Source organism: Balaenoptera acutorostrata, chromosome 11 (assembly GCF_949987535.1).
Source record: "Balaenoptera acutorostrata chromosome 11, mBalAcu1.1, whole genome shotgun sequence".
In the NCBI taxonomy this organism is placed as follows: domain Eukaryota; kingdom Metazoa; phylum Chordata; class Mammalia; order Artiodactyla; family Balaenopteridae; genus Balaenoptera; species Balaenoptera acutorostrata.
The window spans coordinates 89,497,008-89,508,814 of NC_080074.1; the positions used below are offsets into that span (position 1 = coordinate 89,497,008).

Consider the following 11,807-nt stretch of genomic DNA (forward strand, 5'->3'; position numbering starts at 1 on the left):
CTGGAGGAGCAGCAGTCTTCTTCCTCCCCCAGCCTTGCACTTTGTACTTCTAGGGCCAGCCGGCAAAGCAGAGATTCCCCACGCCAGCACCACAAAGCAGAGTCCAGAAGGGTGGAGCTGGAGCTGAGAACAAATGACTTCATAGTGGCACATTGTCCTTGACTTATCCTACCTCTGCAGATCCGGCCCACCACCAAGTCCTGTCACCTCCACCTCTCAGTTGAATCTCAAGCTTGTCCACTTCTCTGTGTCTGTACTGCTATTTCTTAAGCCCAGCTGGGCTCCTTTCCACCAGTCTACTGCAGTAGCTCCCTCGCTGGTCTCTGTTCCGGTCTTAGCCTTTTATAGTTCATCCTCCACCCAGCAAGCAAATCAAATCATGTTACTTCCCTCCCTAAACTACCCAGCAGATTCTCTTTGTACTTAGAATAAAATCTATATTCTTAACTGGGGTCCCTAAGACTGTATGTGATCTGTCCCCCGTTTGTCTCTGCCCAATTTCCCCTCACATGTTATACTCCAGCTACAATAAGGTCATCATGATGACCACTTACCATGCGCTGATAATCAGATACTTATTGGTTTACTCCTTGCATTGTCTGATTTCTTTGCTTGAATTGTAGTTCCGTTTGCATAGCATCTTTGTCTTGTTCTCACTTTATCTCTGGTGCCTAGGTCTCTAGGTGCTTGGCACATAATTAAAAGTGTTCAACATATGCCAGGTGATGAATGGATGAATCTTGGACTCTCTCCCCGCCCCCCACCATATCCCAATAGTCACTAGGACCTATGGGGTTCCAGTTCATGTATTTCAGTCTTTTCTTTCTGATTTATCCTCAGTGTCATGCCTTATTTCATATTCACTAGTTTTTTTTCCAGTCTGTCATTGCCACCTTTTAACTCGTCTCCCTTTCTTCAGCCTTTTGCTTTACTCCAGCCCATCCTTCACACTTCCACCAAAAGACGATTCCTGAAACATAGACTGTGTCCTTTATCTGCTTGAAAAATCACACGACTACTCATTTCCTATAGGACAAAGTTCTAGCTCCTTAGAATCAACCAACTGTTCAGTTCATAGTCTTACTTAAACCTGCCTTTTTATATTCTTTGGAGTAACAGTATCAGTCAGGGTTTGGGCAGGGAAGCCGAGCTATTATGAATGTTAAGGGCTAAGGGATTGATTTTAGGAAGCAGACCTTGCACAGTTGTGGGAGGAGCTGGGGAAGGGAAGGTCTGGAGGGGGAGTTGGAGGATCGGAGAAGAGTCACTGACTAGTCCTGGAGCACTGGTGTGGGAGCACCAACCGGAGCTTGTAGGGGAATCTGCAACTGGCATGGCCACTGCCAAAGGGGCCGCACAGGGGGAGCTCAGGCGAGGTCTCTGGTTAGTTTCCTCCGAGTAGCCGTCACCTCCGTGGGTCTGCTGCCAGGCCTCTAGGGGGCCAGTGTTGATCAGCGAAGCCTACAGTTGGGAAGAAGGGCTGAAGGAGGAGTGGGGAAGAACTGGAACAGGCTGGCACTGGCTGGGCACTTGCCCACCATCCTATCTGCCAGGAAGGCCCTTCAGAGAGTGTAGCAGCTGCTTCCCTCCTGCCTCCCAGGCCTTGCACAGGTTCCTCTTCTGGTCCAGCTGTAACTTGGAACCATCCAGGGAATAGACTAGAGTTCCCAGCCGACTGGGGTTGACAGTAGGTCCATCTAGCACAGCACCCTGTGATCTAGCGCCTCTGAACTGCTCGCTGATACCTGAACCTACCGAGTGATTTCATGCCAGTGTGTTTGCCGCGTGTGTGTATGCTGCTTCCTCTGCCTGATGTTTTCTTCTTCTTCCCTTCCTCCCGAACTTCTGCTGGATTCTTCCAGACCCAACTCAGATGTTATCTCCCTTGAAGCTTTCACAACTTCCCAAGCAGTTACTTTCTGTTCCCTGTTTTCATAGGAGTCCTCTACCTTAGCACGGAGCCATTTCTCCCACATTTCTTTTTCACTTTTCTCCAGATAGTTTACGTACTTAAGGGTGTACTCATAGTCAACTTATCTAGAGACTTAGATGTGTCTGATAAATATGAGCCCAGAATGGCTTTCTTGAAGTGGGTTATATAAAAACCAATGCCTTCACCAAGCATTTTCTGTTCTGAGTTTGCCACTCTTGGATGATACCTGTGGTAGAAGGGTTTCGACTGATGGTCTTTTTATCTCTCGTCAGTTGCCATAGATTCAAACACTATGGCTCCTCCCACTCTGCCTCTCAAATCCACTGTTCAGCAGGTATAGACCAGTGCTCAGCTGACTGGGAATGTTGTGGTATTCCCTACTGAAGACACCTATGGCCAAGAACAGTGTTTCTGAAGAACCAGTTAGAAGTAGAGTAAAGCCTGTCTATCACCAAGGCTAGGGAGCAACCACGGCTTAGATACAGATGGCTGTGGAAGTAAAATTGCAGTCATCTTGATGATCTGCAGAATGTTAGCAGGTGTAATGTGCTCCTTAAAGAATAGGAAGAGGGCTACTTTGTATTTTTTTTTTTTTCCCCAGATTATAAGGCCCTTGGTATTTTGAAGCGGCAGTTCCCCAATGCATCGCTAATTGGGCTGACTGCAACTGCAACCAGTCATGTTTTGAAGGATGCTCAGAAAATACTGTGTGTTGAAAAGTGTTTTACTTTTACAGCTTCTTTTAATCGGCCAAATCTCTATTATGAGGTATGTAACTTTTATGTCAATTTATTTTGTGAAGGATTTCAGAAGAAAGGTTACTTTTTCATTATGTCTATTTACATGAGTCACAGTTAATTATGTTTAAAAGTTTAAAAAAAATCAAGTGAGTATAAGCAGACTTACTAAAGAATGCTTTCTTCGCATATCTCCTGTGCAATTTAATTCTTTGCTCAGTTAAGTAGAAAACACTGCCTCATTAAATTTGCATACATGCTTTCTTATGCAAGGATGGAGAGAAAGCATGTATCGATACTAAGGACCCTAATGACATCTCTATAGAAATTAATTATGAAATAATGCAAAAATTAATATACCACTAAAGATTTGCTAATACTCCCTATTTAGATTTTATCTGATATACAACCTTGAAAGGTAAATAACCTCACAGCTGTTTTTACTTTCCAATCCTTTTAAGGATAGACTTAATATTTTTCTGAGCTCTTACTGACTAGTTGTTTCTGCCATGGTTTATGTTTTTACAAAAGTAGCATCAGAAAATTTAAAAAGTCTCTGTCTTTACAAGTTATTCACTGCTTCTGTGTTTCCTCATCTCTGGTAAATTCAAAAATAAGGATCAAGAAGAGTCTGGGAGGTGATAGGGTCAGATGGGCGAGTGAAAGAGTAATAGAAAAAAACACCATGCCCAAGAAAGAGTGGCGCCTTGAAAGCTGTAAGTAAACAACCGCATGAATGGTATTCATTAATTTACTTTTTAACAAGTTGACTTTTTTTTAGGTTCGGCAGAAGCCCTCAAACACTGAAGATTTTATTGAGGATATTGTAAAGCTCATTAATGGAAGATACAAGGGGCAATCAGGTAATATAGAAACAAACCAAGTTTGAAGACTGAGAGAGAACTTTCCAAAAGTAGCAAATATTATTTATACTAATACACTGAGAAAAAGACTAGCACCAGAAATATTAATGCATGGCAGAAGATACTTGAAAATATCATGATAAAATTAATTTGCTTGGTGATCTTAGAAATCAGGTGTGGCATTTGCTAATTACACAGATTATAAGCGTCATAAAACTGATTTATTTTTGCTTATTTACACTTAATTGTGTTAAAGAGTGGACATAATGACATAATGTTAATTATCAACAGCACATATTTAGTAAGTATCCACTGTATATGATTGAAGGTTAAGCAGTGATTTTCTAAAGGGATATAAAATATAGTTCCTTATAGTAAAGGACGCATTAAAGAAATAAACAGTACATACTGAATGAACTAAGTATAGATGGAGTTGAGAGTGTGCATAACATGTGTTCCAGGATTAAGGTAGAGACAAGTGTTACTAAAGCAAAGAGTTGGTATACAAGTAGAATTTCAAAACTATTCTGTAGATTTTCAGGAGATATTAATAGGGGCCATGGGTAAAAGGAGTTCCAGGGTCAAATAAGTTTGAGAAAGGCTGCAGCTGTTTATTCCTCCTGCAGAGTCACAGGGTGTATCAGCACCTTAGAAGTTCTGACCAGCCCTGCAAACAAAGAGACACACGTGTTTGTCTAACTTTGTTAACCTTCCCAAACTTATTTGCACACGAAACTCTTTTCTCATAGCATGCTTGTTAATATCTTGTGGAGCTGTGAGGCATCAGTTTGAGAAAGACTATGTAGTGGGAGATAAAGTTGGAGAGAGAACTGAGATAATGGGAACCCAAGCTGGTGGCTCCAGGCTTGTTACTGCTCTGGAGCAAGTTGGTGATCAGACCTTGACTTACACTGAAAAATCAGTATGTGTTCAGGGCCTTGGAATTTTTCATACTTCTTATTTTCCCCCATGCATTGTAATTATCAACCTCTTCAGTGTGTGAATTAAAAATTTTCTAGGAATGTACTATATATATATCTAACCATTTCTTTCACTACAGGAATAATATATTGCTTTTCTCAGAAAGACTCTGAGCAAGTTACAGTTAGTTTACAGAAACTGGGGATTCCTGCAGGGGCATACCATGCCAATATGGAACCAGAAGATAAGACCAAGGTTCACAGAAGATGGTCAGCTAATGAAATTCAGGTTAAGTAATAGATCTTCAATAGAAGCCCAATTCACCTTTGAATATATTTTAACTTTACTTAATTAATATATAAAATGTTAACACATTTTAGGTAGTAGTGGCAACAGTTGCATTTGGTATGGGAATTGATAAACCAGATGTGAGGTTTGTTATTCATCATTCAATGAGTAAATCCATGGAAAATTATTACCAAGAGAGTGGACGTGCAGGTATGTGTAATTCACATCCAGAAATAATTTTTTTTTAATGTTTATTTATTTATTTGGCTGCGTCAGGTCTTAGTTGCAGTGTGTGGGCTCTTTCGTGGCGCACAGGCTTCTCTCTAGTTGTGGCACGTGGGCTCCAGAGTGCGCGGGCTCAGTAGTTGCAGCTTGTGGGCTTAGTTGCTCCACAGCATGTGGGATCTTAGTTACCTGACCAGGGATTGAACCCGTGTCCCCTGCATTGGAAGGCGGATTCTTAACCACTGGACCACCAGGGAAGTCCCCTAGAAATAATTTTTTTCCCCTTTATTTATTTATTTATTTATTTATGGCTGTGTTGGGTCTTCGTTTCTGTGCGAGGGCTTTCTCTAGTTGTGGCAAGCGGGGGCCACTCTTCATCGTGGTGCGCGGGCCTCTCACTATCACGGCCTCTCTTGTTGCGGAGCACAGGCTCCAGACGCGCAGGCTCAGTAATTGTGGCTCACGGGCCCAGTTGCTCCACGGCATGTGGGATCTTCCCAGACCAGGGCTCGAACCTGTGTCCCCTGTATTGGCAGGCAGATTCTCAACCACTGCGCCACCAGGGAAGCCCCCTAGAAATAATTTTTAAAGAGCTTTAAAAACACTATAAGTGATGTTTAATAATACTGTATTTTTAATCTTTATTGGCTAGTATTTTTATAACAAACAATGAAATATTTTTTGTAGTTTTATATTTGCCTATGGAGAAATTTTATTTATGTTCTATTGGAGTGTCATGAATTATTTCTTCTCATATTTGCTAAAATAATTTGATGTCCATCTTTGCCTCCTGAGTTTTTAATTAGTGGTTTCAAGTCTATAATTTAAATAACTGGATTACTTATGGACACATTTTTAAGCTAGTAAGGCTGATTATTGATAGATCTCTTTAGTCATTTTTTTAAAAATATGAGGGCAGCTGTTACAAATTAACTTTCACAGCTCCGTCTGAAATTTCTAGATATATATTTAGACTACAAAATATTGGCAGCAAATTTTATATATTATTTTTGCATGTTTTGACTTTTTAAAGTAATTATGCAATCTCAAGATTCTTCCCACTGCAGGTAGAGATGACATGAAAGCAGACTGTATTTTGTATTATGGCTTTGGAGATATATTCAGGATAAGTTCAATGGTGGTGATGGAAAATGTGGGACAACAGAAGCTCTATGAGATGGTGTCATACTGCCAAAACATAAGCAAGTAAGCACACACCTTTTTGTCACTTTTGTCAATTAAAGACAAGCACAATATGAAAGCATATGACATTACTTTGAGTCCTTACTCAAGTGAGTAAATACATTAGTGAAACATCAAGTGCAAACCAGTAAAAGCAGATGTCTGAAGGGTGGGAACCAGTACATGAACCTGCAGGATGCCTGAATCTAAGAAAATATATTCTCAGATATAGAGAACAAAGTAGTGGTTACCAGTGGGGAGAGTCGGGGAGGAGCAGTATAGGGGTGGGGGTGTGGGAGGTACTGCAACACGGGGAATATAGCTAATATTTTGTAATAACTGTAAATGGAAAGTAACCTTTAAAAATTGTATAAAAGTAAAAAAATAAATAGTATCTTAAGTCTAAAAAAAAGAAAAAAGTCATTCTCTGTTTGGAAAGGATAGCTGTTAACTTTTTTCTAAATGTTTGGTAGAATTCACCTGTGAAGCCGTCTAGTGCTGGTCTTTTGTTTCTTGGGAGTTTTTAAATTACTGATTCAATTTCATTACTGGTAATTGGTCTGTTCATATTTTTTATTTCTTCCTTGTTCAGTCTTGGGAGATTGTACATTTCTAGGAATTTCTCCATTTCATCTAGGTTGTCCATTTTATTGGCAAATAGTTGTTCATAGTAGTCTCTTTGATCTTTTGTATTTCTGTAGTATTGGTTGTAACTTCTTTTTCATTTCTGATTTTGCTGATTTGGGCTCTCTCTTTTTTTCTTGATGAGTCTGGCTAAAAGTTTATCAATTCTGTTTATCTTTTCAAAGAACCAGCTCTTAGTTTCATTGATCTTTTCCATTGTTTTTTTAGTCTCTAGTTCATTTATTTCTGCTCTGATCTTTATGATTTCTTTCCTTTTATTATCTTTGGGTTTTGTTTGTCTTTCTTTTTCTAGTTCCTTTAAGTGTAAGGTTAGGCTGTTTATCTGAGATTTTTCTTGTTTCCTGAGGTAAGATTATATCACTATAAATTTCCCTCTTAGAAAGCTTTTGCTCCATTCCATAGATTATAAATCATTGTGTTTGTTTTCATTTGTCTCCAGGTATTTTTGCATTTCTTCTTCAATTCTTCAGTGATTCACTGGTTGTTTAGTAGCATATTGTTTAGCCCCTGCATGTTTGTGTTTTTTGCAGTTTTTTTCTTGTAGTTGATTTCTAGTCTCATAGTGTTGTGGTTGGAAAAGATGATGGATATTATTTACTTTTCTTAAATTTACCAAGTCTTGTTTTGTGGCCTAGCATGTAATGTCCTGGAGAATGTTCCATGTGCACTTGAAAAGAATATGTATTCTGCTGCTTTTGGATAGAATGTTCTATATGTATCTATTGAATCAGTCTGATCTAATGTGTCATTTAAGGCCAGTGTTTCCTTATTGATTTTCTGTCTGGATCATCTGTCCATTGATGTAAGTGGGGTATTACAGTCCCTTACTATTACTGTGTTACTGTCAAGTTTCTCCCTTTTTGTCTGTTAATATTTGCTTTATGTATTTAGGTGGTCCTACGTTGGGTGTATATATATTAACAATTGTTATATCTTCTTGGATTGGCTCCTTGATCATTATGTAGTGTCCTTCTTGAGTCTTGTAACAGTCTTCCTTTTAAAGTCTATTTTGTCTTATATGAGTATTGTCACCCCCACTTTCTTTTGATTTCCATTTGCATGGAATAACTTTTTCCATCCCCTCACTTTCATTCTATGGGTATCTTTAGAGCTGAGGTGAATCTCTTGTGGGTAGCATATATATGCAGGTCTTGATTTTGTATCCATTCAGCCACTCTGTGTCTTTTGACTGGAACATTTAGTCCATTTACAGTTAATGGAATTATTGATAGGTATGTACTTATTGCCATTTTGCTAATTGTTTTGGGGTGGTTTTGTAGGTCTTTTTTGTTCCTTCTTTTGCTCTCTTGTGATTTGATGACTCTCTTTAGTATTATGTTTGAATTCCTTTTTCTTTATTGTGTGTTTATCTATAATAGATTTTTGGTTTGTGGGTACCATGAGGTTTATATATGGCAATTTCTCTCTATATATACATGATTGTTTTAAGTTGCTGGTCTCTTAATATCAAATGCATTTTAACAATCCTGCATTTGTACTCCTCTCCCCCACAATTACTATTTTTAGTCTCAGTCATCTTTGTAGTCTTATTGCCTATCATATAAAAATGACTCAAAATTTTTGAAATAAGCAGCAATTAGATCATGATAGAAAATGGCATTTCTTTCCTATGGGTGCCACAATAATCTAGTTTAAAAAATGAGAAAACGAAAATTTCCTTAAAATATCCAATATCCAGTAGTCCTCATGAAGCATATTTTGGGGTTCAGACTCAAACTGATACCGTAAAATACAAGAAACTGCTATCAGGAAGAGTCTCTTAATACAGGCATACCTTGGAGATATTGCAGTTTCAGTTTGAGACCACTGCAATAAACTGAATATTGCAGTAAAGCAAGTCACATGAATCTTTTGGTTTCCCAGTGCACATATGTTATTTTTACACTATACTATAATCTGCTAAGTGTGCAATAGGATTATGTCTATAAAAATAAGGGACATACCTTAATTTAAAAATTCTTTATTAGTAATAAATGCCAACCATCATCTGTGCCTTCAGCAAATTGTAGTAGTAATTCAGACTACTGATCACAGCTCACCATAACAATATAATAATATTGGAAAAGTTTGAAACATTGCGAGTATTATGAAATTGTGACAGAGACATGAAGCGAGCAAATGCTGTTAGAAAAATGGTGCCAATGGACTTGCTCAATGCAGGATTGCCACAAACCTTCAGTTTGTAAAAAACACAGTATCTGCAGAGCACAGTAAAGCAAACTGCAGTAAAACAAGGTGTGCCTGTAGTTGTGAAATACTGAATCTCAGACAACTTTTTAAAAGCAATGTCTATTAACAACATATGGAAAAAATTATTATACACGGTGGACAGAATAATGGTCACCCAAAGATGTCCACATCTGAAACCCTGGAACCTGTGAGTGTGCTACTTTACATGGCAAAAGGGAATTAAGGTTGCAGTCAGCTGATCTTAAAAGAGGGAGATAATCCTGAATTATTTAGGTGGACCCACTGTAATCACAAGGGTTCTTAAATGTGGAAGGAGGCATACGATGTCAGAGTGATGTGAAGACTTAACCCATTGTTGTTGGCTTTGAAGATAGAGGAAAGGGGGCCATGAGCCCAGGAATGCAGGCAGTCTTTAGTCTGGAAAGGGCAAGGAAACAGATTCTCCCCAAGAGCCTCCAGGAGAAATCCAGCCCTGCTGACACCTTGATTTTAATCCAGTGAGACCCATGTCAGCGTTCTAACCTACAAAAATGTAAGATAATAAATTTGTGTTGTTTTAAGCCACCAAGTTTGTGGTAATGTTATGGCAGCAATAGGAAATTAATACAGTATATAACTCTGTATTTTAAAATAGGGATTCTTAAAACTCTATTAATTATTTGATAATTTGTATCTCTGATGTGTTTGCAGCTGTCGCCGTGTGTTGATAGCTCAACATTTTGATGAAGTATGGAGCCCAGAAACATGCAACAAAATGTGTGATAATTGCTGTAAAGAGATTTGTGAGTTGTTTTTTAAATCCTTATAGGCTAATATTTATATGTAGGAATACATGAGGGCAATATTAGACACCCAAAATGGATTTAAAAGAATAAGCAAGGTGTGAATAGAATTTCCCAGATTCAAGAGTGACAACACGAAGTTTTGAAACAGAGGCAAAATTAAAAGCCATATGTGTATGCATTTATTTTATGTTGCTACACTGAGGACATGTTAAATTTTTAAGAAATGAAGGGAAAAGTTTAAAAACCTTCTGAATAGAAATACTATTTTAAGTAAGAGAACGCTAACCTCTTGTGATAATCTCTAATGCTTTATAGTTACTGATTGGAAAGAGAAATTTAGTGCAAAATAGAGACTACAGCGTATCATTTTTGATCCAGATAATGGCTAACCACTCATAAGACACTAATTTAGCAGTGCGTTGGTGCTGTCTTTTCACTTTTTAAAATCCTGTGTGTATGTGTATTATTGGAAGAGCTGGACTAACCCATTCCTCATTGAGTTCTGATGCCTTGGTCGGTGAAGGTCACAATTTTAACTTTGCAGCTAGAGAAAATTATTTGTGTTTATTAGATTATTTTATACTGCCCAAATTAACAAGAGCCTGATACATACATCGGAGTGCTAGTATCAGTAATTGGGAATAACTGTCCACAACATTCTTGTCATGAAATTAGAGTCCCTAGGAAGCCATACCGGTTGTCAGAATATTGCTTAATGAGCACGCATCAGGTAACATGAAGAACAGACTGACTCGCCTACGAACACCAAGTATTTGTCATAATCATGTTTGGCTGACACCCTTTGGTTCCTAGAGCACACCCAAAGGCCTTCTGATAACCAGATTATTTTCTTTACATCACTTAAATCTCAGTGTCTTAGAGACTATAGCTTAATCTAGTGATGAGACTTGAGCAGTAGTCTTAGTTCAGAACATAGAAACAAATCAGTGTTTAGCGTGGCTCACACTGGGTGAAGACTTATTTTTTAAACCAGTCTAACCACTTAGGACAGCCTATCCTTGCCCTAATTTGAAATCCCATTCACCTGTAACCATGCCTCTTTCATTACAGCATTTGAAAGAAAGAATATAACAGCGTACTGCAGGGATCTAATCAAGATCCTGAAGCAGGCAGAGGAACTGAAAGAAAAGCTCACACCGCTGAAACTGATCGACTCTTGGATGGGAAAGGGTGCGGCGAAATTGAGAGTAGCAGGTGTTGCTCCTCCCGCACTCCCTCGTGAAGACCTGGAGAAAATTATCGCGCACTTTCTTATACGGCAGTATCTCAAGTATATACAAACCCATTGCTTGCCCTTTCATGTTGTCTTTATGATTCTCATTTTTATAACTGCAGCAGAACAAATGGTTTTGTGGTTGTTTCATAAGAACTTTTAAACCCTATGCAAAATTTACCTAGTAAACAAATTCAAACTGATTACTGTATGTCAAAAAAGCACAAAAAATACTTTCTATAAACTGCATTTTTATACTAAAAGTTTTATATTTCATATCAATGTTACTTAAAATTATTGCACTTTTTTTTTTTTTATAAACTTCACTTTGTTGTCTGCAACTTGTCAAAACCTGATTGTTGGCCTTTATCTTCTGCAGAGAAGACTACAGTTTTACAGCTTATGCTACCATCTCATATCTGAAAATAGGACCTAAAGCTAATCTTCTGAACAATGAGGAACACGTTATTACCATGCAAGTAAAGAAGCCCACGCAGAGCTGTTCCAGGGTAGTTATTAATTTTTAATTTTTATATATTTGAAAAAGCCTATGGGATGCTTTTCTTTAACTAGTACTCTCCTGCGTCCAGTGGAGCATAGTAAGAGATTAAGTCAGTTTTCTTCCTGGAATCTGGGTATAGAAGAGAGAAAACCTACTTTTGTGTTCTGTAGAGGTATTAAGTAGAATTTAGACTAGCTTTTTAATAGACTAGGGGTTTCCAACCTTTTGGGATGTGAAGACTCCATTTAATGCCTGATGTTATGAGGCACCCTGCCCTTGCT

General features: G+C 38.3%; 1 protein-coding gene across 1 annotated transcript in view; it reads left to right on the forward strand.

The window, feature by feature from the left end:
• The window catches only part of RECQL (RecQ like helicase), a 36,327-nt gene that overhangs the window by 23,376 nt on the left and 1,144 nt on the right, over positions 1 to 11,807 (forward strand). Inside the window, exons 7-14 of the mRNA XM_007194822.2 lie at positions 2,535 to 2,701; positions 3,452 to 3,533; positions 4,594 to 4,742; positions 4,835 to 4,952; positions 6,035 to 6,173; positions 9,696 to 9,787; positions 10,862 to 11,081; positions 11,404 to 11,533. Of these exons, the coding sequence (XP_007194884.2) occupies positions 2,535 to 2,701; positions 3,452 to 3,533; positions 4,594 to 4,742; positions 4,835 to 4,952; positions 6,035 to 6,173; positions 9,696 to 9,787; positions 10,862 to 11,081; positions 11,404 to 11,533 (1,097 nt within the window). The remainder of the gene's footprint in view (positions 1 to 2,534; positions 2,702 to 3,451; positions 3,534 to 4,593; positions 4,743 to 4,834; positions 4,953 to 6,034; positions 6,174 to 9,695; positions 9,788 to 10,861; positions 11,082 to 11,403; positions 11,534 to 11,807) is intronic.